The sequence below is a fragment of the Dromiciops gliroides genome, chromosome 1 (genome assembly GCF_019393635.1).
Source record: "Dromiciops gliroides isolate mDroGli1 chromosome 1, mDroGli1.pri, whole genome shotgun sequence".
NCBI classification, from domain to species: domain Eukaryota; kingdom Metazoa; phylum Chordata; class Mammalia; order Microbiotheria; family Microbiotheriidae; genus Dromiciops; species Dromiciops gliroides.
Window position 1 is genome coordinate 18,097,378 of NC_057861.1, and position 25,554 is coordinate 18,122,931.

General features: G+C 40.8%; 1 protein-coding gene and 1 non-coding gene across 3 annotated transcripts in view; both read left to right on the plus strand.

The window, feature by feature from the left end:
- The window catches only part of SPPL3 (signal peptide peptidase like 3), a 157,815-nt gene that overhangs the window by 75,429 nt on the left and 56,832 nt on the right, over window positions 1–25,554 (plus strand). For both annotated transcript variants that reach the window (XM_043977649.1, XM_043977648.1), the window contains exon 2: window positions 24,946–25,023. In XM_043977649.1, coding sequence (XP_043833584.1) covers window positions 24,946–25,023 — 78 coding nt within the window. The remainder of the gene's footprint in view (window positions 1–24,945; window positions 25,024–25,554) is intronic.
- LOC122737461 lies at window positions 22,279–22,385 on the plus strand. The gene has a single exon (XR_006354296.1). It is a non-coding gene; the product is annotated as a U6 spliceosomal RNA (small nuclear RNA).

Genomic DNA, 25,554 nt, shown 5'->3' on the forward strand with positions numbered 1-25,554 from the left:
ACCTAGACCAGATGAAACTGTAATTGGGAAATGCTTAACAAAATAAATTAAAATACAACAGGAATAACATGGTTTTCCAGTCAATATGTGGCCTGCAGGTATCCTTAAATATAGTTTAGAGGTCCCTCTTTCTATTTAAGCTTGATGCCATTGAGCTAATATCTTGCCAGGTGAATATTTAATAAATTGATACATCTTTTATACCACTCCAAAAAGAAAAGTATTAATCATTAATATTATTGTATAGGAAGAGGGGGCAGAAGAGAGTTTTCTCAGGAAATAGTTTTTACTTTGCTTTCCTTTTTAAATTTTCTGAATTTAAAGTTAGAGGTTTCATCTGGTTCCTTGGTTTCTTTATATGCTATTGAAAAGTGACTCCCTTTAAAGTGATGTTTTAAGTAGTTCAGAGGGTTCCCTAGTTTTGATAAAATTGTATTGCTTTGCATTGTTACAGTCTTTTTTCTAAAGTTAACACTACTGTGACTTGAGCTTGTTATATTTGCATTTCTTCCCAATTTACCCTGACTAGGAAATAGTCAAACCTCCCTCTAACTCAGTCTTCCAGGTTCATACTACCCAATTTTGTCCTATGCAAACTCTGCTCTAAACAAGGTCTTTGGGCTGGCCCTTCTGCCCCATTTTTCCAGAGAGCTTGCTCCAAGGATCATGCACAAGTCAGCTGGGCCTGTGCAGGCTGCAGAAGTGGCTGCTTAGTCCAGAATGTACTTGGTTATTTCAGCATTTTCCTTCCACGGGAACCAGAGGCATGATGTCCCCTTTACCCAGAAGGGAAAGAAAAACAAGTTTGAGGGCCAGCATGAACCTGGACTAGGCGCACTTCACAGTTCTTTTGGCAAATCTTGGCAATTTGTTCATATTCAAAGACATTTGGATGCACCCTGTGAACCGTGGTGTGGAGTCCTGCAAACTGGAAAGGATGGTAGATGGATGGATGTCAGGGCAGTGAGAGCAAGGGCAGCAGCATTGGGAAACTGCGATTGTGGTGGAAGAAGACCTTGGTGCAGGGCCCTCTCAAGGATTTTCCCGAGTTTGGTTTGAAATACATGGTAAGAGAGTGCCTTGACCAGCCTGGGTCAGTCAGTGTGAAGAAACATGTGGCAAGAATGAAGACTGACAGGGGGAATGGTCCAGTTTGCTGCACTTCTGATTTAGAATATTAGACAACCTAGGAAGGATTCTTTTTTTCTTCTTTTTTTATTTCATTAAGTATTTCCCAAATTACATGTAAAATTTTTAACAATCATTTTTAAAATTTTGAGTTCCAAATTCTCTCCCTCCCTCCTCTACCCCCTCCTTGAGAAGGAAAGCAATTTGATTAAGATTATACATGTGAGGCCATGCAAAACATTTCCATATTAGCCATATTGCAAAAGAAAACACAAACAAAATAAAAGTTTTTTTAAAAGGATGCTTCACTCGCACCCAGAGTTCATCAGTTCTCTTTCTGGATAGCATTTTTCATCATGGATCCTTTGGGATTATTTTGGATCTTTGTCTTAATCAGAATGGCTAAGTCTTTCACAGTTGATCATCCTTATAATATTGCTGTTGCTATGTATAATGTCCTCCTGGATCTGCTCATTTCACTTTGGATTAGTTCATGTAAGTCTTTCCAGGATTTTTTGAACCCATCCTACTCATCATTTCTTATAACACAATAGTATTCCATCCCAATCATATAAATAAATTGTTCAGCCATTCCCCAATTGATAGGCATCCCCTTGATTTCTACTTCTTTGCCACCACAAAAGAGCTGCTATAAATATCTTTGTACAAATATGTCCTTTTCCCTTTTCTCTAATCTCTTTGGGATACAGATTTTGTAGTGATATTGCTTGGTCAAAGGATATGCAAGATTTTATAAGCCCTTTAGGCATAGTTCCAAATTGTTTTCCAGAATGGTTGGACTAGTTCACAAATCCATCAGCATGCATTAGTATCCCAATTTTTCCACATCCCCTCCAGCATTTGTCATTTCCCTTTTCTGTCATTTTAGACAGTCTGATAGGTGTGAGGTGGTATCTCAGAGTTTTAATTTACATTTCTCTAATCAGTAGTGATTTAGAGCATTTTTTCATGTGACTATTGATAGCTTTGATTTCTTTTCTGAAAATTGCCTGTTCATCTCCTTTGACCATTTATCAACTGGAGAATGGCTCTTAATTTTATCAGTTTGGCTTAGTTCCCTATATATGTGAGAAATGAGGCCTTTATTGGGTTATAATCTTACATCTAGAGAAATTGCACCCACTGGCCTTTGGAGCTTGTTCCACTGGTCCAGTTTTCCCTTCACTTTCTACGAATAAAAAATACTCATTGAATGTTCATTTAGTAAAAGGCAGCTTAGGCTCACTTTTCATATTACTGTCTGTGAAACTGGCTTTGGAAACTTACAATTGGCACAGCTGTCTCTCCTCTCCCACTCCCCAACATGTAAGGAGGAAGGGGCCCAAAGTTCTGAGGGACAAAATCAGAAGCTAGGGGAATCAATTTGTCTAACCTAGAGTTGATGGGAGGAGGTAGTTCAGGAAGGCCTCATCCTTGTAATGGGGGCTTTCCAGGTCTTAAAGGGAAAGTACAGCCCTTTCTTAAATGCAATTAAAAAACAAACACCTCTAACCAAGTCTTACTTACCTAAACCTTCTGGAGTCTAGATTCTTGAGCCTAGCAGGGATTCTTAACCCAGGATCCATAAACTTGTTTTTAAAAATATTTCGATAACTATTTCAACAAAATTGGTTCCTTCGCAATCCTATTTATATAATTTAACATGATTCTGAGAAAGGGGTCCATTGGTTTTTCTAAACTGCCTAAGGAATTTGTGATATAAAAAGGGTTAAGAACCCCTGGACTCTAGGTAGTATTACACTAAAAATGTATGGGAGGGGGCAGCTAGGTGGCCCAGTGGATAAAGCACTGGCCCTGGATTCAGGAGGACCTGAGTTCAAATCCAGCCTCAGACACTTAACACTTACTAGCTGTGTGACCCTGGGCAAGTCACTTAACCCTCATTGCCCTGCCTCTCCCCCCCCCCCCCTAAAAAAAAAAAAAGTATGGGAGGACATGGGAGAATGAGTATGCAGGCTGCTCTCTCCTTTGCAAAGAGCACCCAAGTCAACAGATGCTAAAGTAAGTACATGGTCTTCATAAATGGACTGTCTGCATTTTCCCCTGCACTGGCCAGACTGCTGGCTCTCTCCCTGACCACTGTACCTCCACTCAGGATAGAGAACAGCTGGGCACGAGAGGAATTGCTTATTCAGCAATCTTTGGACAAGCCCATGGCTAATTAGACGTATAGGGCCTTTCAGAGGATGATGATGATGAAGAAGAGTTTCTGCTGTTTCAAGACAACAGGATATGGGAATTTACTACCACGGTTTATTTGGCAGTCAAGTACCAGTGACCAAAAAAGGGCATTTAACTGAGGCAATTAATGCTGGTTGAAACACTGTAAATAAGATTTTGTCACATGAAATTCAACAAAAAGTAGACTGAGGTACATTCTCTTTGAGCAAAGTAACAGTTTATTATAGGCCACCAATAGGGGTCAGTGGTTTGATTCAGCTTCTTGCTGAAGACAAAGGATTGAAGGTGTAACTCATTTTTATAAGCATTGAACAAAGAACAGCACAGAGCAAGTAGAGAAATCATACCATTGGTTATGGGGTTGGTGACATCATGGGGGTGGCAAATCAATTGGTTACATTAAGGGAAGGGGTTTCCACACACGTGGCACCGGGACCACCTCTTCTCCCCCCCCCCCCCCACCATTTTAGAGGAATACCTGTTTTTATGGAACCCATCTGTATCCCAAGGTTATTGATTGTGGACCAGGGATAGTAGACTCATTGATGCCTGGGATAAGACCACCGTTAATGGGGAAATGATAGGCTAAGATGGAACCAGGCCAGCTCGTATGTTCTCAAGGACAATGTACAATACAAATGGCCTTGGAGTTTCTCATGAGTTTAAGTTCTAAGAGATAACAGGTTTCTTTGGCACACGGTTATTTGCAGGTGCTGCTGAGATAACAATTCCCTTAGAGTTGTGTTTTATGAGAGTATTGAACCACTTAAACTCAGCTCAGAGTTTTTCTTTAATTAACAGAGATTGTGGGAAAGCTTAAACCTTTGTTTCTAACTTCAGCACTTCTGAACTCTTTTTTTTTTTTTTAAGTGAGGCATTTGGGGTTAAGTGACTTGCCCAGGGTCACACAGCTAGTAAGCGTTAAGTGTCTGAGGCCAGATTTGAACTCAGGTACTCCTGAATCCAGGGCCGGTGCTCCATCCACTGCACCACCTACTGCACCACCTAGCTGCCCCTTCTGAACTCTTTTTAAAGGGATAGGAGCTAGAAAATGTGTCACATGCTCTTAAAAGCATCATTCTCATTTTCAATATAGCCTTCCACGTACCCATTCTCACTGCTCACACACTTTGAATAGGCCATTCGTGCCATGAACCAATACCATAAGCTTAGAATATTACATTACATTATGGAAGATAATCAGATTATCAAGGAATCTGCATTATCCAAGGAATACTTACTGTACCTTTCCTGATAGATTATCTGTTTTTTCAGAAGACAGTAAAGTTTCTGCCTTCAGTGTTTTATTCAAATTAACTTTTGTATCTTGCTTGGAATGAATATTTAATTCAAGAAAAAGCATTATTGGCCTCATTTTCTCTATTTAAAAAACATTTTAGGGGCAGCTAGGTGGTGCAGTGGATAGAGCACCAGCCCTGGATTCAGGAGGACCTAAATTCAAATCCGACCTCAGACACTTGACACTTACTAGCTGTGTGACCCTGGGCAAATCACTTAATCCTCATTCATTCTCTCTCTCTCTCTCTCTCTCTCTCTCTCTCTCTCTCTCTCTCTCTCTCTCTCTCACACACACACACACACACACACACACACACACACACACACACACACACTCATATGGGGACAGCTAGGTGGCACAGTGGATCAAGCATGGGCCCTGGATTCAGGAGAACCTCAAACAAACAAACAAACAAATTTTGCTGTGAGCCTAAATGTAGTGATGATTAGTGCATGACCTTCATTAGGTTACAACTTGCAGACTGATGAGAAACTTAGGGATTTAGATATTTTTATCTTCTATGGATTTTTTTAATGTTAATTGATTCTCAACAGAGAGGAGCAAAGTGGTAAATAATCCCAAAACTCAGAGTGAAGGTGTCTAAGAAAAGATTGGTTGATTCCCTTTGAACTAGATGACCACTGATTTCTCTTCCAACTTTAAAATTTGTCATTTCTATTCTGCCAAGATGCTTTGTTTTAATCAAAAGCAGGTTTATCTTCTTAATTTTTATCTTCCCCTGAGAACACTCTGGCATGGTAAGGTAAGCTGGGAGCTTCGAGTGGTGACTGAGTGAAACCAAAAGTAAATTTCCAGGAGTAGTTGAGCTGGCACCTGCTATATGCCAAGCACCGTGCCCAGTGCTAGGAATACAAGGGTCAAAATCATCCTTGACACCCCCCCCCCAGCTGCTTTTCTATTGCTGTCCTTGCTCTTTTCTCTTTCTCTTCTTCCTCTCTTCACTGTAGCCACTTCTCATTTCTTTCTTTTTTTTTTTTTTTTGGCAGGGCTATGGGGGGTTAAGTGACTTGCCCAGGGTCACACAGCTAGTAAGTGTCAAGTTTCTGATTTGAACTCAGGTACTCCTGAATCCAGGGCCGGTGCTTTATCCACTGCGCCACCTAGCTGCCCCCCTCATTTCTTTCTTAAAGAGACAGATTAGTGTTTATCCAGTTCAGTTCAGTGTTTGCTCTGTCGCTAATATTATCTTTGAGTCACCCAAGTGTTCCTGTCCTCTTCCCTGCCCAAGGCTTCCCTTAGTATGCAAACTGCTATTTGCAGAATTTTTTCTCCTTAAACCCATTTTTATACAAATTTCTGTGGTTGAACTGATTTAACAGTGGTTTCTTTCTGACCTGGTCAGGTCAGTTGGCTAACATTCATTGTGCTTGCTATGTGCCAAGCACTTTGGTAAGCTTTGTGAGTTACAAAGAAAAGCAAAAATGTGGCTCCTGACCTCTAAGGGAGACATCATGGAAATATGTGCATTATGTATACATTATCTATAGTGTAAATGGGGGGTAATCTTGGAGGGAAGGCACCATGGGCAGGGGCAGACATCCTTTTGTTGAAGGGGGACTTGAGATGAGGAGAGAGGACATTGGCCAGCCAGATGGAACACTGAGAAGGTCAGTGCCCCTGGACCCAAGTATGTAGAAAGGAGGCAATTTTAGGAAGACTGGAAAAGTAGGTTGTAAAGAGTTTTAAAAGCCAAACAGGATTTTACTCTGATCCTAGAGGTATTAGGCAACTACTGCAGATAACTGAATAGAGTGACTTGCTCAGACCTGTGTTTTAGGAAAGTCACTTTGGCAGGTGAATGCAAGATAGACTGGGGGAGACGAGCCAGCAGCCTGTTGCAGTGTTGCATAAAGGGGATGAGAGCCTGTACCTGGATGTCACTTGTGTCAGTGGAGATAGTGTGAGGTGTATGAGAGACATTCAAAGGTAAAAACCATAAGACTTGACAACACACTGTTGTAAGGGGTGAGTGCAAGTACAGAGTGGAGGATGACGCTGACGTTGAGAGCCTGGTTAACTGAGAGGATGGGGGTGTCCTTAACAGGAGTAGGGAAGTTGGGAAGAGAGGAGGATTTGGAAGGAAATAGAGTTTTGTTTTGACAGGTTGGGCTTAACATGTTTATGGGACATCCAGTTTGAGATGTCCAAGTTGGTGATGTGGGACGGGAGGTCAGGAAAGAGATTAGGACTGGATAAATAGAAGAGAGAGAGAAATAGAGACAGTGGAGAGGGAGACAGAAGGGAAGAGAAGGAGAGTGAGAGAGAGCAAGCGCTGAGTGTAGATGACTTTCTTAAGGAGTTTAACCATGAAAAGGAAGAAAGCTAGTATGATCAGATCAAGTGAGTCTTGGGGAGACATAGGCATGTTTGTAGTCAACAACCAGTAGGCAGGGAGAGACTGAAGATTAACGAGAGTAAGAATGATAGGATTTGGGGCAGCTAGGTGGCGCAGTGGATAGAGCACCGGCCCTGGAGTCAGGAGTACCTGAGTTCAAATCCAGCCTCAGACACTTAACACTTACTAGCTGTGTGACCCTGGGCAAGTCACTTAACCCCAATTGCCTCACTTAAAAAATAAAAATAAAAAGAATGATAGGATTTGCTGGAGAAAACCAGATGGAATGGGATCAAGGATCAAGGATGCAAGTAGAGTTATTTGCTTTGACAATTAGAAGGGCCACTTCATCATGTAAGATGTGTAAAGGAAACAGTCGGGGACAAGATTATGTGGGATGTGGAGGAGGGGGAATGAGGGAGCTCTCAGGGAATGGCAGAATTCTTTTAGGTCAATTATAAAATGAGATCCTCAACTGAGGGAGTCCCATGGGTGGAATGATATTAATGTGATGTTTCAGATGAAAGACATTTTCTGTGTTAGTCTTTTTTTTTTTTTTTTTTTTTTTTTTAGTGAGGCAATTGGGGTTAAGTGACTTGCCCAGGCTCACACAGCTAGTAAGTGTTAAGTGTCTGAGGCTGGATTTGAACTCAGGTACTCCTGAATCCAGGGCCAGTGCTCTATCCACTGTGCCACCTAGCTGCCCCTGTGTTAGTCTTGTTGGAGTCGAGAAGGTCAGCAGGTCACGTGGAATAAGCAGTTGGAAAGAATACATTCTGGGAGAGAGGTGAACTCTGATTTTCAGGGAGTTTATTGTTTGGGCAAGGCTTTGTACCACTTATACTAAGCTGTTAATCCCCTTTCCAGTTCTTTTCCAGGATTTTCCTCTAGTGCTCTCATTTCATTTATGAAAACTTATTTGACTCTAGTCCTGAAATTCTAGTCATTTGTGCCCAAGCTGTAAGGCTTGGCTTACAGGTTTTGGAGTTTTCTGAGTTTGTGCCTTGAGCATCTCTGTCACCGTAACAGCACGTATGGGGGGATTCTTGCCCCAGTAGCTGGGGTCTTTGCATTTATCAAATAGGCAATTACTGTGTTTATTTACTTCTCTATAATGCATGACTAATGCTCTCCCACCACTAGATGGCGCCATATTGCACAGAGCGCAGGGCCTGGTGTCAAGAAGACCTGAGACAATGGACAAGTCACTTAATCCTTGTTTGCCTCAGTCAGCTCAGCTGTAAAATGAAGGTTATAATTTAGTGCCCACCTCCCAGGATGGTTCTGAGATAATATCTGTAAAGTGCTTAGTGTAGCCCCTGGGATAGAGTAGGTACTTAACAAATGCTTATTTCTTTCTTCCTTTTTTCCTTCCCTCCCTCACTCTCTCTTTTCCTTTCTTCTTCTCTGTTTCTTGCTCAGTACTATATTGTTCTATTGATTACTACTATATACTATAGTTTGAGATCTGGTACTGTCTCGGCCCTCGTCCCACTTTTTCACTTATTCCCTTGATATTCTTAATCTTTTGCTCTTCAAATATAGTTTGTTTTTTTTCTAGTTCCATAAAGCAATCCTTTGGCATCTCAGTTGATGTGGCACTAAGAGAAGTAACTTAGATGATATTGTCTTTTTTTATTACATTGGCTTGGCCTACCCATGAGCAATTAATATTTTTCAATTTAGATCTCTATGTAAAGTGTGTTTTGAAATTGTGTTCATATACTTCCTCTGTGTCTTGGCAGGTAGACTCCCAAGAATTTTTATAATTTCTATAGTTATTTTAAATTGCCCCTTTCTCCTAGATTTTGTGGTAATATACAAAAGTACTGATGATTTCCCTGGGTTTAATTTATATCCTGTAACTGTTGAAGTTGTTAATTGTTTTAATTCGTTTTAAAATTGACTCTTCTCAGGTTTCTCTAAGCTGTCATATCATCTGCAAAAATAATTGTGTTTCCTCCTTTCTTACCCATTCTTTCAATTCATTTTTCTTGTCTTATTGCTACAGCTCACACTTCTAGCTCTATATTCAGTCGTAATGGTGATAACTAACATCCTTGTTTTAGCTTTGATTTTATCGGAAAGGCCCCTAGCTTACTTCCATTACAGATAATGTTGACTCTTGGTTTGGGATAGATAATACTTATTTTAAGGAAAGCTCTGTTTATTCCTTTGCTTTAACAATCTATCTTCAGCATGATTTTCTAAGCTTCTGTTAAATTTTTCTGCTTCAGACCAAACAGGTCCATTTTATATTCCCCATAGTACATTACATCTTTCACTTGCATGCCTTTGGACACTCTGCCCCCCATATTATGTTCCATCTTCACATCCACCTTTTTAAATCCCTAGTATTTTCTCAGCTCATTTGCCCTTCCTTTTCTGATGCCCCTCTAGCTGGTGCTTTGTCCCTCTGCGATAATCTTATATGTACTTTAGATGTGTCTTGTGTCTCTTCGATAGAAGAGACAAGGTGAAGAACTGGTTTTCTTTCTTTCTTTCTTTCTTTGTCTCAGTGGTTAGTAGGCCCTTACTTGCTCACTGGATTGTATTAGATAAGATTTTCATAATGTAATGTATCTTTTTTTTTTTTTTTTGCAGGGCAGTGAGGGTTAAGTGACTTTGCCCAAGGTTACACAGCTAGTAAGTGTCAAGTGTTGGAGACTGGATTTGAACTCAGGTCCTCCTGAATCCAGGGCCAGTGCTTTATGAAATGCGCCACTTAGCTGCCCCCTAATGTATCTTTAATATAAAAGAGTAAAATTTGAATAAATGTTTAATGGGATTTCGAATTTTAAAGTTCCCCTCTCTGAACACAAACTCAGAGCTTTGAAAGGCAGGAACGATCTAGTCCAACCCACACCTGAACAAGAATTCCCCTTTTACCTGACCAGCAAACAGTCCCTCAGACTGATGGAAGATCTCTAGTGAGGGGAAATACACTGGTTATTATGGTGAACCCATCCCACTGTCATATAGCAAAAATTGTCAGGAAGCTTTTCTTAACAAGCTTCAATTTGCTTCTTTGCAACTTGTGACTTTTTCTCCTGGTTCTATTGACCTCTTGGAGAATGAGTGTAAACTATCTCCCATTTGGTGATTCTGGAATTATTGTCAGTGGCTGTCTAGAAAAGCAAGCTCATAGTAAATGCTTAATCCTTTTTTCACTGATTCTTTCATTTTATCTTGTTTAATCCTCTGAGCTCTTGAGAAGCAATTTGTTCAGTATTCTTCTCATAAATGGCTCCCATATGCTAAACATAGCTTCAACCAGAGTTCAAGTTCTACCCCTGATACATACTGGCTTTGTGACCTTGGACAAGTCACTTAACCTTTTAATGTCGTGAGAACTCTTAATACTATAAGTTTCAGAGCAGGTGCCAGTTTCTGTTGGTAGAGAGAGAGTTTCCCCATTAGGAGTTCTTTCTGCCAGTGAAATTACAGGTCTGATTTTGTTTGTCTTTTTTTCAAAGACAGTAATCATCAATTTTCTTCCTTTTCAAATCAGTTATTTGCACTTTCAGTTTTCATTTAGAGTGAAAGCAGACAATTTGTCATTTTACTACCTCTGAAATGTGACTATTTGGTGGCCTCCTCAGAAGTTAGGGGAATTTCTTTCATTGTGTTACTCATGGATAAAAATAAAGTAAGTGAATTATGTAACTGAAATCTCCTCCCTGGTAACTTAGCCTATTGGAGAAAAACCAGATTTTCCCCCCTGGCTTAGCGAGGCTTGTAAAAAGCAAGCCTGGACCTTGGCATAGGGTTTGAGCATTCTCCTGATCCTTATGTTAATATCTTGGAACAACTCTGTCTCTGGCTTTTTTTTCTTGGGCCGTCCTCATTCTGTGGCCCAAGAGGCAAAAACTTTCTTCCACGTTTCACCCATTCTACTTTGTCAGGAGCTGCCAAAGCCAGCTCTTCTGGTTAGGCTTTTCTCTACCTGTTCAACAAATAGATTTGTCAGTGAAAGAGGTTAACCACTGAGCAACAGCCTAAGGCATTTGTTTATATAAATCTTTGGAAACAGTGCCCCTTTAAATTTTAAACTTGATAATCCAGTCAGTGCTCTTTAGAAGTTTGTTTCCAGTTATTTTTAACAGTTCTAATCCTTTGTTAATCATTTCCAATTTGTCCTGCAGATCATTTATATGTACATATTTGTTTGCTCACCATCTCACTTATTAGATTGTAAACTCTTTGAGGGCAGAAACTGTCTTTTGCCCTTTTTGTATCAGCCAGTGCTTAGCACATTGCCTGGCTGGGGGGTAGTGACCTCCTAATAAATGTTTATTGACTAATTATGACTGTCATTACATTTCATTCTAATTAAGTGATTATAAGAAAAGTCTTGTCATCCCTACTCATAGATACTGTAGTCTTGGGTGATTTGGGGACAGGCAGGGTTTCCAGTTGGGAAAAGATAGCTTCACTGTGCTGCCTTTGTCCAACCTCATGTGGAGTATTGGATCCAGTTCTTGACTCCAGAGGTAGGCAGCCAGGATGGTGAATGTCCTATCCATGTCGTATGTAGATCTGGAGGAACTGGCCATGTTGAGCCTAGAGAGAAGACTCAGGGGGACATGATAATTGGGCCCCTTATCTGAAGGGTTGGCATGGGGAAGAGGGATAGACTTGTTCTTGATGGTCCCAGTGCCAGGGGAATGTTAGATGGAAGTTGGCTTGAGGTCACAGAACTTCCCAATGCTTAGAACTACCCCCTTAGAAATCTTCAAGGCAGAAGCTAAATATCTACTTGTCAGGTAGGGATCGTACTCCCCAGCTGCTGACTCTGTGGTTCTGTAGAATTTGTTTTAGGCTATTGTTACTGGGTCCTATAAGGACCAGAGCAGGCAGGCATTGTTAGTGGATTTCCTGTCTTACACTTTCCATTTAGAGCATCCAACAGAATTGTACTGTAGCCCCAAGCTCAGACTCTCTTCTCTACAGCTTCTCTCCTCTAGCCACTTCTGCTTTCTAATTAAAAAGGCACTGTTGGGGAAGCTAGGTGGTGCAGTGGATAGAGTACTGGCCCTGGAGTCAGGAGGACCTGAGTTCAAATTTGGCCTCAGACACTTAACAGTTACTAGCTGTGTGACCCTAGGCAAGTCACTTGACCCCAATTGGCTCACCAAAAGAAAAAAGGCATTGTCAAGAATTTCCTTTCTTCCAATGCTGTGCCTCTCTTATAGTTGGGCCTCTGACCCTACAAAAGAACATAATGTGCAGGCCCAGTACTGTGGAAAACTAGATGCCATGGTCATTTCCCACATGCAGAGCAATCTGGGGGAATAATAAGTGAACTGGAGATCCTTGGTTCAGAAGGCAGGAGCTGTCTGCACCCTTCCCAGAAGTTGGAATTGTTGCTGTGAGAGATGATACTGTTCCCTTGTTTAGCACAATCTGATTAAAAAACAAACACACACATTACTGTGCTGGTAGATTATGAAAATATATAACATCTGGTTTCCAAAAAGGTGTTTGAGCAATATTTTTCGTTATACCCTGATGGACAAGAGGCCACTGTTTGAATAATTTGTACTGAAAAGTGTTCATTAATGAACTGATGTTAATCTTAGAAATTCTTTAATAGTAGGCAGCTACAGGATTTTGTCCTTGGATATGTTTCATTCCATATTGTTAATCGGTGAGTGATGAAGACAGAGGTCACACGTTTAGCATTAACATGGATGATGCAAAGATAGCAGAGATAAATGTTTCGGATAATGAATTGAGGAGTCTTAAAGATAGGAACAGGCCAGAATAATAGGCCAGATCTAAAGTGGGGAAACATTGTAAGGATAAATGTACAGTTTTGAACAAGGAATGTGCAGCTAGATTAAATTGCCTGCAAGTTCAGCATGAAAAAAAAATGAATTTGATCTTTGGTTCCATTAGTAGAAGTATAGCAACCAAAATGAGGATTAAAGCAAACCAAAAATTCATTATAGCAAAAGACTTGGTATAGCCCCTGTAAGTTCTTCCCTCAGAGCAAATCTGAGTCCCAGTTGAAAAATGTGGTAACAATTTGTGTGGTCAGTGCCGATGAGAAAAGGCCTAGCTAAGTCATGATCTATGTTGAGTCCTCCTTGCCTGGTCTGGAGGGTAGACAAGAATATTCTCATTGTATAGTTGGAAGGCCAAAAGAGTCATGTTAAAGAACAGTCATCTCTGTGTCTCTCTTTGGCATGCTTTTAACAGGATACGTGTTATTAGCACTTGCCCATAAAGTGGCCAGAAATAGATATATTTGACAGTAAAACCATTATTAAAAAACAAGTGTGGTTCTAAAAATCTTGGGGAGTGAGGAATGTAAACTTGGGTGTGAGAGGACTTTGTGGTAAGTCTTTGTCTTATTAGGGCAAAGGAAGGTATTGGGGATGGCAGAGAGGTATAGTGAAGAATTTGTGGTTTGTGTGGGATGATATAAACAATTTCCATTGAGCAAATGACCTCTTCATTACCTTACTTGGCCTCATCACTGAAGGGACCGAAACTGTTATCAGGGCCATTACTGACAGCTTCCCCTTACTGCTTTCTTGTCATAGGCCAGTCACTTAGCTTCTTAGAAACTTTAGTTTCCTTATCTGCAAAATGGGATTACCAGTACTTGCACTACCCAATTTAGAGGTTTGTAGTAAGGAAAGTACTTTGGAAGTCTAAAGCCACATATCTATATTCATGAGTAATGAGCATTCAACTCCAGAAAATCCACCAACCTTTTTTTTTAATTCTCTAAAAAATATAGAATATAAAAGTAATAAATGTAGTTACAACACAGATGATAAACACAAACCACAGGGCTGAAAGCCTGTTAAGCAGAAGAATCTGGGAATCTTGTAGTAGACAGGGTTGTTCAAATAACTCAAGGGTACCGGCTGGACATGGACCAGGCTTGCAAGGCCCATTCCTGTCTTGTTTAACCTGTGTCAGGTAGCTATTGTGAAATTGCTCTCTTGGTCTTCTTCACTCTCAATGGAGTTTCCTAACAGGCTGTCAAACATAATCTTTTTGGAGAAATCATTGAAAAAGTTGGCCTAAACATGATGCCATTTTAAATATTTTAAACAGGTTTGTCTTTATAGTGTCAATGGCAATGCCACCATCATGGATGGAATATGCCTTATTTTGATCATTATATCATGTGGTGGTGTGGTGCATTTGAAGTCTGACGATCTGGGTTCAAATTCCACATCTATGACTTACAACTTAGAGTCATATGGCAGATATTACCCACTCTCTGCACCCCCTGTTCTTATATGCTGTTGAATTTAGAACTGGAAAGCACTTTAGAAAGCATTAAGTTCGAGAGTTCTAAATCTAGGGTCCACAAACTAGTTGCATTTTATTTTATTTTTTTCTGGGCAGTGAGGGTTAAGTGACTTGCCCAGGGTCACACAGCTAGTAAGTGTCAAGCGTTTGAGGCCAGATTTGAACTCAGGTCCTCCCAATCCAAGGCTGGTGCTTTATCCACTGTGCCACGTAAGTGCCCCCTAGTTGCATTTTTAATCTTTAATTATTTATTTATTTGGGGGGGGGGGTGAGGCAACTGGGGTTAAGTGACTTGCCCAGGGTCACACAGCTAGTAAGTGTTAAGTGTCTGAGGCCAGATTTGAACTCAGGTCCTCCTGAATCCAGGGTCTGTGCTTTATCCACTGCACCATCTAGCTGCCCCTCCCCTAGTTGCATTTTAAGAAAAATATTTTGATGACTATAATTTGTTAATATTGGCTTCCTTTGTAATCATGTGTTTTATCTTACACATTTACAAACTTTATTCTGAGAGGGATCTCTCTCTCTCTCTCTCTCACACACACACACACACACACACACACACACACACACACACACACACACCTGCTCTAATCCAGTTCTGTCCTTTTACTGTAAATGAGTCTCTGAATCCTCTGATCATCAACTATGACGACTCCTTCAGACTCTTGCTGCTCCTTTCTGCCTTCTTCTAAGGGTGGATTGCCCGTTATGTATTTACCATTTGGGAAATCTAGACCCCCCAAGTATATTCTTTTTAAAAATTTCTTTACCATTTTCATTGAGAAAGCTCATGAAAGTACAGTGAACTATATAAGTTGGGTTTTGTTTGTTTTGAAGTCTAATTCTGGCTTGGAGTTTTCTAAATCTTCTTTATTCCCCTTTAGAGTCTTTTGCCCAGATGCTGTTTCATGGCACAGAAAGGCAGAATGTGCAATGAGATATACCTTTGCTATCTGTTCACTGTAGGTATTTTAGAACCATACAAGTTATTGATAATTATTAGAAGCACGACATAGTGCAAAGATGTCACATTTGCAACCCCCTTCCAGGCCCAAGTGCAAGGGAACCAGATTACTATGCAATTGGGAAATATTTAACAAATTAATAAAAATACAGTGCAGGGGCGGCTAGGTGGCACAGTGGATAGAGCACCAGCCCTGGAGTCTGGAGGACCTGAGTTCAAATCAGGCCTCAGACACTTAACACTTACTAGCTGTGTGACCCTGGGCAAGTCACTTAACCCCAATTGCTTCACTAAAAACAACAACAACCAAAAAAAAAAAAAACCCAACAAAACAGTGCAGTAGTGTGGAGAGAGATGAAGCCAACATTAGAGCATTGGAGAATGTTCATGCTGGGTAATGAGAGGAAGAAAACCTAGCAGAAGAGGTGGATGGGTCAAAGGAAGGAGGAGGAGGAGGAGGAGAGACAAAGGGCAACATCACAGAAGCTCAAGGAAGAGGAAAGTACTTCAGAGAAGATGCTCAGGGTTGTCCGATGCCATAGAAAATGAGGTTTGCTGAAAACTCAATAAAAGCCATTGGATTTGGAAATGAAGAGGTGAGGGCGTTGGTACCTTGAAGGATTGCAGCTTTATTGGAATGGTGGAGAGGGAAGCCAGCAAAGAATTGCAGAGTGTCTGGTGAGGAAATGCATGCAGACTCTGCTTTCTGGAAGCATAGCCATGAAAGAGAGGAAAGAGAATGTGATAGATGGTTAAGTGTTGGTCATTTTTTTAGACTCCATATCAGATCAGTTACATTTGCAGGCTAAGTGGAACAAGTCAGGAGGAATGAATGAAGTGGATTCATTAAGTGCTTGCTCTTTATCCCTGAGCTCTAGAGGACCAGCATCACATTAGAATGTGAGCTTGAGAGCAGTCTTTTCTCTGTGGCCCCCATGCTTTGCACACAGTAAATGTTTTACTCATTCCTTCTCCAGCTTTTTGCTTTCAGGACCCCCTTTATCCTTTTTTTTTTTTTTTTTTGGAAGGCTAAATGATATATTCGATATCACAGTTTAGAAGTCACAGAGTTAGGATTTAAGCATTTCTTTGCAATAACAAGTCTGGGGCTCATTCTGCCTGTCATGTCCCCAGCATATTCATGGATATGAAATTCTTTGTGGTAATGTTAGCCTTTCAGCCAAGTTCTTTTTCCTCATCATGTTACATCTCTCTTTGGCTTAAAGTTCAGAAAGTCTCATCACGAAATAATAATTAATAACAGCAGCTGTTCGCTCTTAGGATTTCACAGTACTTCATATATTAACTACCAACTATGTGCCTTGTAAAAGTGCTTTATAAACGTCTCATTTAATTTTCACAACTTTGGTTGTTGTTGTTTAGTCATTTCAATCATGTCCAACTCTTTGTGACCCCGTTTGGGGTTTTCTTTCTTTTTAAAAATATATTTAGGGGCAGCTAGATGGCGCAGTGGATAGAGTACCGGCCCTGGAGTCAGGAGTACCTGAGTTCAAATCTGGCCTCAGACACTTAACGCTTACTAGCTGTGTGACCCTAAGCAAGTCACTTAACCCCAATTGCCTCACCAAAAAAAAAAAAATTAGTAATTTGTTTTTCCCCAGTTACATGTAAAAAAAAAATTAACATTTGTTTTAAGAATTTTGAGTTCCATATTTTTTCCCTTCCTTCCTCCCCCTCCCACTCCCCCCTTGAGAAGGCAAGCAATTCAGTATAGATTATATATGAGTAGTCATGCAAAATATTTATATATTAGTCATGTTGTGAAAGAAAACAGACCAAAAAAAATACTCAAGAAAAATAAAGCAGGTTTTTTTTTTTTTTTTAAGTATGCTTCAGTCTGCGTTCCGATACCATCAGTTCTTTCTCTGGGGCTGGATCCATTTTTTCATCATTAAGTGCTTCAGAGTTGTTTTAGATCATTGTATTGCTTAGAATAGCTAAGTCATTCACAGCTGATCATCTTACATATTGCTGTTACTTTGTACACAGTACATTTCATTTTATATCAGCTCATGTAAGTCTTTCCAGGTTTTTCTGAGAGCATCCTGCTCATCATTTCTTATAGCACAATAGTATTCCATCATAATGGCATGCCACAGTTTGTTCAGCCATTCCCCACTTGATGGGCATCCCCTCAATTTCCAATTCTTTGCCACCAAAAAAAAAAAAGCTGCTATAAATATTTTTTTACATATAGGTTCTTTTCCTTTTTGTTTTTTATCTCTTTTTGGATACCGACCTAGTAATGGTATTGCTAGGCTAAAAAGTATGCTTGGTTTTATAGCCCTTTAGCCATAGTTCCAAATTGTTCTACAGAATGGTCAAATCAGTTTACAACTCCACCAACAGTGCATTAATGTCTCATTTTCCTCACATCCCCTACAATATTTGTCATTTTCCTCTTCTGTCCTATTATTCAATCCAGTAGGTATGAGTGTGAGATTTAAAATTGGGTATTAGATCATAAATCTCCCCTCTTTAACCTTTCCCTTAATTTATCTCCCAGACTAGTAAATGGAAGAAGCTTCTGGTTTTCTAGTTAGAGCTTTTATTGTATGGTAGTTACCAGGTGATGTTGATTAGAGGGATAGGAAAGTAGAAATACAAAACAAATCATCTTAAGTCTAAGCTTAGTCCATATTCTGTATAAAACTCACCAAAAGCCCAAGGCCCCCTTGGGGGAGAGAGAGAGAGACCGTGTCAAGCGAGTGCTGCTGCTAACCGCAAGCCGGGCCTAGTCGAACTCCAGTCAGCGTCTGGAGTACAGCGCAGTCAGGAGACCAGCAGAGCAAGAAAAAGATCCCACTTCCGTTCTCTCCTTGCCTTTTAAGCTTGCACCCTGGAAGTGGAGTGCTAGCAGGCCGACTGGCATGCGTAGCTCATGCCATTAGTCTCCTCCCCAAAAGGGTGGTCCTTAAAGAAAAACTGGCGTCTCTCCATTATCGCTAACCGACTGTTAAAACTTTTTACCATATGAGGTAGTACCGCAGAATGGCTTTGGCTTATATCACTGCAATTAATAGTGAGTTAAAGGGGGGAGCTAGGTGGCATAGTGGATAAAGTACCAGCCCTAGATTCAGGAGGTCCTAAGTTCAAATCCAGCCTCAGACACTAGACACTTACTAGCTGTGTGACCCTGGGCAAGTCACTTAACCCTCATTGCCCCGCAATAATTAAATAAAATTTTTTTTTTAAATATAGCAAGTTAGAGCATTTTTTTTCACATGGCTATAGATAGCTTTGATTATTTCATCTGAAAACTGTTCATATATTTTGATCATTTATCAATTGGTAAATGGCTTTTTAAAATAAATTTGACTCATTTCTCTATGTTTGAGAAACAAGGCCTTTATCAGAGAAACTTCCTTCAAAAAATTTTTTCACGGTTACTGTTGCAAACTATATTTCTTTCCATCCTATTCCCCACCCCTATTTGTTCTATTTTCTCTCTCCTTTCACCCTGTCCCTTCACTAAAGTGTTTTGCTTCTGACTACTCTCTCCTTTAATCTGTCCCCCTTCTATTCTGCCCCCTGCCCTGATTTTTCTTATCCCCTTCCCTTTCTACTTTCCTGCAGGGTAAGATAGATTTCTATACATGATTGAGTGTGTGTTATTCCTTTTTTGAGCCAATTCTGATGAGAATTAAGACTCTCGCACTTCCCTCACCTTCCCCATCTTCCCCTCCACTGAAAAAGCTTTTTCTTCCTTCTTTTATGTGAGATAATTTATCCCATTCCCCCTTTCCCTTTCTCCCAGTGCATTCCTCTCTCACCCCTTAATTTTTTTATATAATCCCTTCATATTCAACTCACACCTATGCCCTCTGTCTATATATACTCCTTCCAACTGCCTTAACAAAGTTCTTAGAAGTTACAAGTATCATCTAGGAATGTAAACATTATTAACCTTATTAAATGCCTTATTTCCTTTTCTTGTTTACTTTTTTTTATGCTTCTCTTGAGAGTCTTGTATTTGAAAGTCAGATTTTCTATTCATCAAGAATGCCTGAAAGTCCTCTCTTTCATTGTATGCCCCCTTTTTCCCCCTGAAGGCTTATACTCACTTTTGCTGAGTAGGTGATTCTTGCTTGTAAGCCCAGTTTCTTTGCCCTCCAGAATATCATATTCCAAGCCCTCTGATCCTTTAATGTAGAAGCTGCTAAATCTTGTGTTATCTTGACTGTGGCTCCATAGAACTTTATTTCTTTCTGGCTGCCTGTAATATTTTTTCCTTGACCATTTGGGGTTTTCTTGCCCAAGATACTGAAGTGGTCTGCTATTTCCTTTTCCAGCTCATTTTACAGATTAGGAAATTGAAGAAAGTAGGGTAAAGTCATTTGCTCAAGGTCACATAGTGTCAGAGGCCTGATTTGAACTCATGAAATTGAATCTTCCTGACTCTGGGCCCAGTGTTGCATCTACCGTACCACCTTGCTTTCTTTAACAACTTTGGTAATTAGATGCTATTATTGACCTTGTTTTACAAAAAGAAGCCAGAGACTTTACAATGAAATGGAAGACACAACATCCAAATAAATATATATAAAGCAAGCTCTATCCAGGATAAATAGGAAATAATTAACAGAGGGAAGACACTAGAATTAAAAAGAGTTGGGAAAGGCTTCCTGCTGAAGGTGGCATTTTAGGTGGAACTTAAGCAGGGCCAGAGTGGTCAGTAGTTAGAGGAGAGGAGAGGAGAGGAGAGTGTCCCTGACATGGGAGAGCAGCTCGAGAGCAGCCCAGAGCAGAGAATGGAGTCTCTTGTTCATGGAAGAGCCAGGAGGTCAGTGTCCCTGAGTCAGAGAGTAAGGAGCAAGAACATTGGAAAGGCAGGAGGGGGCCAGGTAAGGGCTTAGAAATCTGTTCTCTCGTTTGAGGGGTCAACTAGGTGCTGCAGTGACTAGAAAGAACACCAGACCTAGAGTTAGGAAGACTTATCTTCCTGCATTCAAATCTAGCCAAGTCCTTTTCTTTTCTTTTCTTTTTTTGGCAGGGCAATAAGGGTAAGCCATTTTCTAAAAGTATGATTTTTCATGAAACAAATTGCTGAACAGTATCAGCCCTGAACAGGGAAAAGAGCCCAAAACCAAATGCAAAGAGTTGGTAGAATGAAGGGGAGCTTTAGGATGGAATTTTCTCCAAGAATCAGAAATTTTCAGTGGAAGTTTGTCTTGATTTGAGATCTAGGATTGGCAGGAACAGAAGGAAACTCTTGTGACAGTGGGCCCCAGAAGGGTTCTTTGAGAATTTCAGTGAAGCGCCTCTGCTGCTAAGTAAACCATTCTATAAAATACAAGTGGCGTAATGGAAAAAAATCAAAGCCTTGGAACTGTAAAAGGAAACATCCCCCTGAGAAATACTTGCCACAGGGAAACTGTTTTGAAGAAAATGAATGGAGCCCATCTAAACACATGGAATCATCATGGAGTTTGCTTAAAAATGGGTCGGACTTCTGGCAGCAAGCTCTGTCTTCCTTAGGTCTGTAAGAACCTGTGTGAACATTCTTTCAGAGGAGAACATAGTTCTAGTAAAGAAATAAATTAAATGAATTCAGATCAGAACTGTACAGTGAAAGAGCAATTTAAAAGTCTTCAGGAAAAAAGGTTGTTCTGGGGCATATCACCATTCCCTTGCATTGGACCTGCCTAGCAGCCCCTGTTTGAAGACTTCCAGTGAGGGGAGGGCCCCCCCCTCACCACCACTCTCCCACCTTTCACAGTCGTCTACTTGCCTTTTTACAAAGTTTCTGTTTTGGTTTCTTTGTTTTGTTTTTGGTGAGAAAATTTGGGTTCAGTGACTTGCCCAGGGTCACACTGTTAGTGTCAAGTTTTGATTTGATTTGATTTGATTTGATTTGAACTCAGGTCCTCCTGAATCCAGGACCGGTGCTCTATTCATTGCACCACCTAGCTGCCCCCAAAGTGTCTGTTTTTATCAAGCCACCCATTGCTCCCAGGCTGGCCTCTGGGACCAAGCAAAAGCAGACAGATCCCTCTTCTGATTGACAACTCTTCCAACATTTGGTAGCACCTCTCCTGTCCAAGGCTTCTTGTTGTGCCAGCGTAAACCTCCCAGGTCCTTCACAACTTAATGCCCTCCCTTGAAAACTCTCCAGCCTTTTTAAATATGTGGAAGAAAGGAAGGAAGCAAACAAGCATTTATTATTATTATTATTATTATTATTATTATTATTATCATTTAACAGGCACAATAAAGCGGGTAATTAGTGAGGAAATAAGCATTCATCTAGCACCAACAGACACTGAGTGCTTTATAAATATCTCATTTGATCCTCATAACAACCTAGATAATTAGATGCTAGTATTGTCCCCATTTTACAGTTGAGGAAACTGAGGCAGTATTTGAGTTCAGGCCCAGCACTCTATTCACTCTGCCACTTGGCTGCCTAAAAGGCCCAAAAGTGTTCTAACTAGGGAAGAGTATAGTGGAAATATCACCCTTCCTTGACATTCTTTCTCAGCTGGTAACTCATTGAGCTTGCCATGAGGATTGTTTCTCTCTCCCCCTCCCCCCTCCAAACTGCTAGATAATCCGGCTTTTCACTTATCCCTATTAAATAAGGTCTTGTTTAATACAGCCCACAATATTTGGGGTACCAACTTTGACTTTTTGTGTGTTATCTTTCCATCCCAGCTTTGTACCATCTGCAAATTTGATAAACGTGCTTTTATCCAAATAATTGAGAAGAATGCTAAAGAGCACAAGGCTGGGCAGAGATCCCTAGGGCCCAGGATCCTGCCTTTAGGGAGCACATACTCTGGTGGGGAGAAAAGACATAAATACATGAAAAATCAAGTCGGAATTAAATTACTGTGTGAGACAGCACAGGAAACAGGACATGACACCCCAAAGCTGTGTTTGCTGTAGGTGGAGCTGAGAAGTGGTCCAGCCATTCTGGAAAGCAGTCGCAGGTCACATCCCTTTGGAGCTGACCATCCACCTTTTCTCTGGAGCTAATTAGAGCCCCCAAGTTGCCATCTGTTACACAAGAATAGCATAAGGTATTTCGTGCTCGCTTCGGCAGCACATATACTAAAATTGGAACGATACAGAGAAGATTAGCATGGCCCCTGCGCAAGGATGACACGCAAATTCGTGAAGCATAAGATATTTCAGCAACTGCTTTGTTAAAATCCAGGTAAATTAGAGCAAATCCATAGTGTTTCCCTGATCCACCAGTGTAGTAACCTTGTCAAAAAAGAAATAAGATTAGTTTTCTTGATGAAGTTATTTTGGGTCAATGATCATGAGATATTTACACACTCTGTAAACCATCCCTTTAATAATACTTGCTTTGATTTTGTCTGGAATTGATGTCAAGCTTTGTGGACTGTAGTTTGTAGGTTCCATTCTCTTTCTCTTAATACAAATTAAGCACTTGCCTATTTACAGGTGTTTGGTATCACTCTTGTTCCTGAGGTGGGTGACAGAGTTCCCAGAATGTCAGAGGGGAGCTGAGTGTCACTGGATCACAGAGTAAGGGGGAGGGCAGAGACAGTGTGAGTGTAAGATTTAAGAAGACTGGAAAAGCAGGAAGAGATACAGTGTAATAAGGCCTTTGAATGGCAGACAGGTTTTTATATTTGATCCTAAAGATAATTGGAAGCCACTGGAATTTATTGAGTATGGAGATGACCGTGGTCAGACCTGTGCTTGAAGATCACATTGACAGCTGAACAGTAGATGGAATGGAATGGGGAGACCACCAGCCCATTGGCTATTGCAGTAGTGATGGTGTGAGGTGACGAGGGCCTGCCCCAGGGAGCAGTGTCAAAATAGAAAAAGGAATGGATTGAGAGGATGCTATAAAGGTGAAATCAGCAGGCCCTGGCAGCAAGTTAGATATTGGGGGGGGTGGGGGGGTGCAGAGGGAGTTGAGAGAAAGTGAGGGGCTGACAACTGGGTAGGAGTGATTTTCCAGCATATTCGGCCCTGGTTGAGAAACTGAAATATCAGCCCTGGCTGTCATGGGATGCAACATCATAAAGTCATGGAAGTCAATACCATGATATTTATTTCCCTAGTATTATGGCATCAAACTCCCTTCGTTCACAGATAGCAGACTTTAGCTCTCTTCATTTGGTTTAAATCAAACTTATCTTGTGCTAACTTGGAGAATCATTTTAGAGAGAATCTATCATCAGTGCACAGTAAAAGTTACAAAAATAGTCACGCCCTTTGACTCACTGATTCCATTGCTAGTAACATCCACTGGAGGTGTTACCAAAACAGAGAGATGTGTGTTCAAAGATTTCATAGCAGCATTGCATGCACTTTCCAAAAACATAGGCCAAAGTGATGGCCATGGTAGTAGATGAGAGGGAATAGTAGAAAACCCCCAAGACCGCTGGAGATTGGCCACTATATGGAGGCCCACAGGAGAACTTGATAACTAGGCACTTTAGAGGCTATGTAAGTATAAGACGGCCCTTAGCCTTCTCTTTGGAGAGACAAAATTAAAATCATAATGTGATTATATTTTAGACTATATGGAGTTAGAAGAGAGGGCATTCAGTCTTGGCTGAAGTAATCAGGAAAGGATTCTGGGAGAAGATTCCACTTCAACTGGGCCTTGATAGGTGGGTTAGGTTTAAATGGATGGAGAGGAGGAATAAGGAAAGCATTTGAGACCTACGGAGCAGCTTAAGCAGGGGATTGATAAACGGGCTTGAGTAATGGCATGTGTGGGGAGTAACTACTCGAAGGTTCTTAGAAAAAGTGGATTTCAAAAGCAAAATTGATTCATTGTGATTGATGAGAAGAGAAACAGAAGCCAACAAGAGACAAAGAGTGGTCAGAGAGGTAGCATAATCCAGGAACTTAAAATTTCCAGTTTGTGTTTCTTGGGAAGAGGTGGTTTGGTCTAGTGGATTTTGGACAGGCCAATCTCATAGTCAGGAACACCTGCGTTCAAGGCTTGCCCCTGACACTCTAGGCCAGTAACTTAATTTTTCCACATTCCAAGCAACTTTCTGAAACAATAAGGTAGAGTGATTGCCAGTCTGAAGTTTGGTGGAGGAAGTTTGCCCACAGGGAGATTGCCTAAACAGTTCAATGACAGTTTCAGCACACCCCACCACACACACAATCATCTCTTTTGAGAGGTGACTTCCTTGTGGAGCATTCATCATTTCAGTTGATGAGATTTTTTTGAGCATATTTGGAAGTAGCACTAATAAGAGGGACTGAGGTATTAAGCATTTGCCTGAAGCAGGTAACACCGAGAACAGACCTTGTCTCCTAATTGCTGATTTAGTCTCCTTTGTAGTATTTGAATTATTGGAAAAAAAATGTAACCACATTTCAACAACCAGATGAGCTTCGTCATTTGTGGGCTTACAGATTTATTCTGCAAGTTGAAGAAAAGAACTTTTATTTTTAAATGTATTCTAACCATAAATTCCAGTGGTTGTTATTCCATTGATAAATAGCCTGTTTTATAACCCCCCCTTTTTTTTTTTTTTTTTGGCGGGGCAATGGGGGTTAAGTGACTTGCCCAGGGTTACACAGCTAGTAAGTGTCAAGTGTCTGAGGCCGAATTTGAATTCAGGTACTCCTGAATCCAGGGCCGGTGCTTAATCCACTGCGCCACCTAGCCGCCACCTGTTTTATAACTCTTAAAACCAGAATCTCCTAGAAATGCTTGGATATATTGTTTCTCTTTTGTTTCTCTAGGGCCTATTCCCTGGTGGATTCCAGTCAAGTGTCAACGTTTCTGATTTCTATTCTCCTCATCGTCTATGGCAGCTTCAGGTAAGGGGCTTTCTAAAATGTTTTCTGCTTTAAGTTTGAACAATATTTTCCGTGGAAGTGTGGGGACCAAGCAAAATATGTGGTCTTCTTCTTTTTTTTTTTTTTGCGGGTCAATGAGGGTTAAGTGACTTGCTCAGGGTCACACAGCTAGTAAGTGTCAAGTGTCCGATGCCGGACTTGAACTCAGGTACTCCTGAATCCAGGACCAGTGCTTTATCCACTGCGCCCCCTAGCTGCCCCTGTGGTCTTCTTAGTAGAAAATGGATCTCAAAGGCCTTGTCTGACATTCGGGACTTGAGTGTTAGGAGCCTGCTGGGCCTGGGCCTGGACCTGGGCTGCAGCACCACATGGCTCTCCTTCCTTCCCAACCTTGGGCTTTCTTCTGGTGGCCCTTTTCTGGGCCAACGAGGAGGCAGTCATTTTACTAGTGGGATTTGGAGGGAGCCTTTTCTATAGGGTTGAAGAAGTTACTGAATTTCCTGATCACTATTTGATCTGTTATGAACTTCAGAGTTTTGTTAGAGTAGGTAT